Genomic DNA, 1,883 nt, shown 5'->3' with positions numbered 1-1,883 from the left:
AACTGGGGGAGGGGGGGGGGGGGGGGGTGTTTAAATAAAATGGCAAATAATAGGAGGCAGAACAGTTCACAAATATCCCTTTCATCCACGTATTCAGACGTCCAGTTTTGTCATAGACTGCTCACTTTAGACAGGTGGAATAAATATCTATAACCCGCCTAAGCCAGCAAAGCAGTCGTGAGCAGCTCCTTTCACCTGGTGACATGTTGCAGCAGGTTCTGCGGGCACTCCTTGCAGGGCAGGTTTACAAACTGGTATCCCTGCTGACAAAAGACAGAAAAGGCCCATTTTTTGGAAATGGTTCTACAATCACTACCTAGAGTGTGGGTCAGGGACAGGTACTCTTTAAAAGAGTGTTTTTGATGGCTGGGAGCAGTGAGGGATGGAGGGAACAAAGAGCTTACTGGCTCCGGTCCTGTCTCCATCCAAGCGTGTGGCAGAGGCCTTGTAAATACGCATTCCTCTGGCAAAAGGCCTCGGAGGTTCCAGCTCCCCCTTGGTGCTGGCAATCCCCAAGGCAGCACAAGAGGAATCAGAACTACAGCGGAGCTAACCTGCGTGTTTAATGTAGGCTTCCCAGCCAAAGCAAGCCACGGGCGTGAGATTGTGACCCGGAAGCCATGTATGAACCAACTGCTAACCATTTTTGTAAGAAGCAATTTTATTCCCCAATCATTCTAGCAGACCTACACCCCCCATTAGTCTCTGTTACAACGGTCACTAAGCCTTCCACATATTATACAAAACTAAATAAAAGTTGAGCTCCCGGTAGATATAAAAGACACAAATGAATGCAGTTCTGTAATCATGAATACATCATTAAATGTCTTTTTTTAATGCAAGCTGTGCAAATTCAGTCTGTACAGCAGAGCTCCGAGAGGGGGGGAGAGAAAAGCAGCACAAAAAACCAATTAGGTCTGCTGCTATGCAAGCAGTATGCCAATAGGAAGAGAGAGCAGAGTGACAGAGGAGCTCAGTCTGCTGCTTCTCCTTTCATTGTCCAGCCATGGGGAAAGGGAGGATCAAGACTTGTATGTGCTTCTTACATGCAGCACAGAATAAGCCTTCCGCCATGCTAGACAGGGCTAGGCTATATGAAGCAGCTCCCTTACATGCATTTCATCTGTATTTAGCCGATTGCCTTTTCATACACTTTATTACTGCATGGCGAGTTTAAACATTGACAAATATCACCCATCCCACCAATTCAGCGTCTGAGTAGGATCAGACAAGGAAATGGCATGCTGCCCCATCCCGATATTTGCATCCTACAGTGATGACGTCCATGAACCCTCAAGCATTAAGGAACACAAAAGGAACAAATCCAGAATAATTGCTTATTATTGAGCAAAGTCTAGAATGTTCTTTATTTTATGAGGCCGATAGGAAACCACCTTCTACTTCCCAGCAGCTCCTCCTCCTCTATACTCGGCCGATTGTGAGAACAGACGCGGAGTTTCACACTCACCGGATTCCTGGGAGTTCAGCACCTCCAGGGCATGCATCATGGCACTTGCAAAAACATTGGCATCTTCTTTGCTCCCGAAATTGAGCCCGTAAACCTGCCGTGCATCCCGCCACTGGTGGAAGGTCTGAGTCGCCTGGTTGTACTTCAGCCCCTTAGGAATGGCACAGTTGATCACCACCTTCAGTAGAGAACACAGGAAAGAATGTCAGTGACAACTCCTCACACATTTGCTTAAAGAGGACCTGTACTGAAATGTTAATTACAGCTACGTTAGCCCCCGTGCACCAGTGGGAGCCAGTCCTTTAAGTGGGCTCTGACGCAGATGGTCAGTAGAATGGGCTCCCGGGTGCCAGCAACAGCTCGCTCAGAGTTCTGCGGGTGCCCATATATGTATATACTGCAGAGATGTACTGAA

General features: G+C 47.5%; 1 protein-coding gene across 1 annotated transcript in view; it reads right to left on the bottom strand.

Annotated features, from left to right (window-relative positions):
- The window catches only part of ENAH (enabled homolog (Drosophila)), an 85,178-nt gene that overhangs the window by 37,301 nt on the left and 45,994 nt on the right, over positions 1–1,883 (bottom strand). The window contains 1 exon segment of the mRNA XM_018556518.1: positions 1,469–1,646. Within this exon segment, the coding sequence (XP_018412020.1) occupies positions 1,469–1,646 (178 nt within the window).

This window comes from Nanorana parkeri, unplaced genomic scaffold, assembly GCF_000935625.1.
Source record: "Nanorana parkeri isolate BGI_ZX_2015 unplaced genomic scaffold, ASM93562v1 scaffold240, whole genome shotgun sequence".
In the NCBI taxonomy this organism is placed as follows: domain Eukaryota; kingdom Metazoa; phylum Chordata; class Amphibia; order Anura; family Dicroglossidae; genus Nanorana; species Nanorana parkeri.
This window is presented reverse-complemented; position numbering and strand designations above follow the sequence as displayed.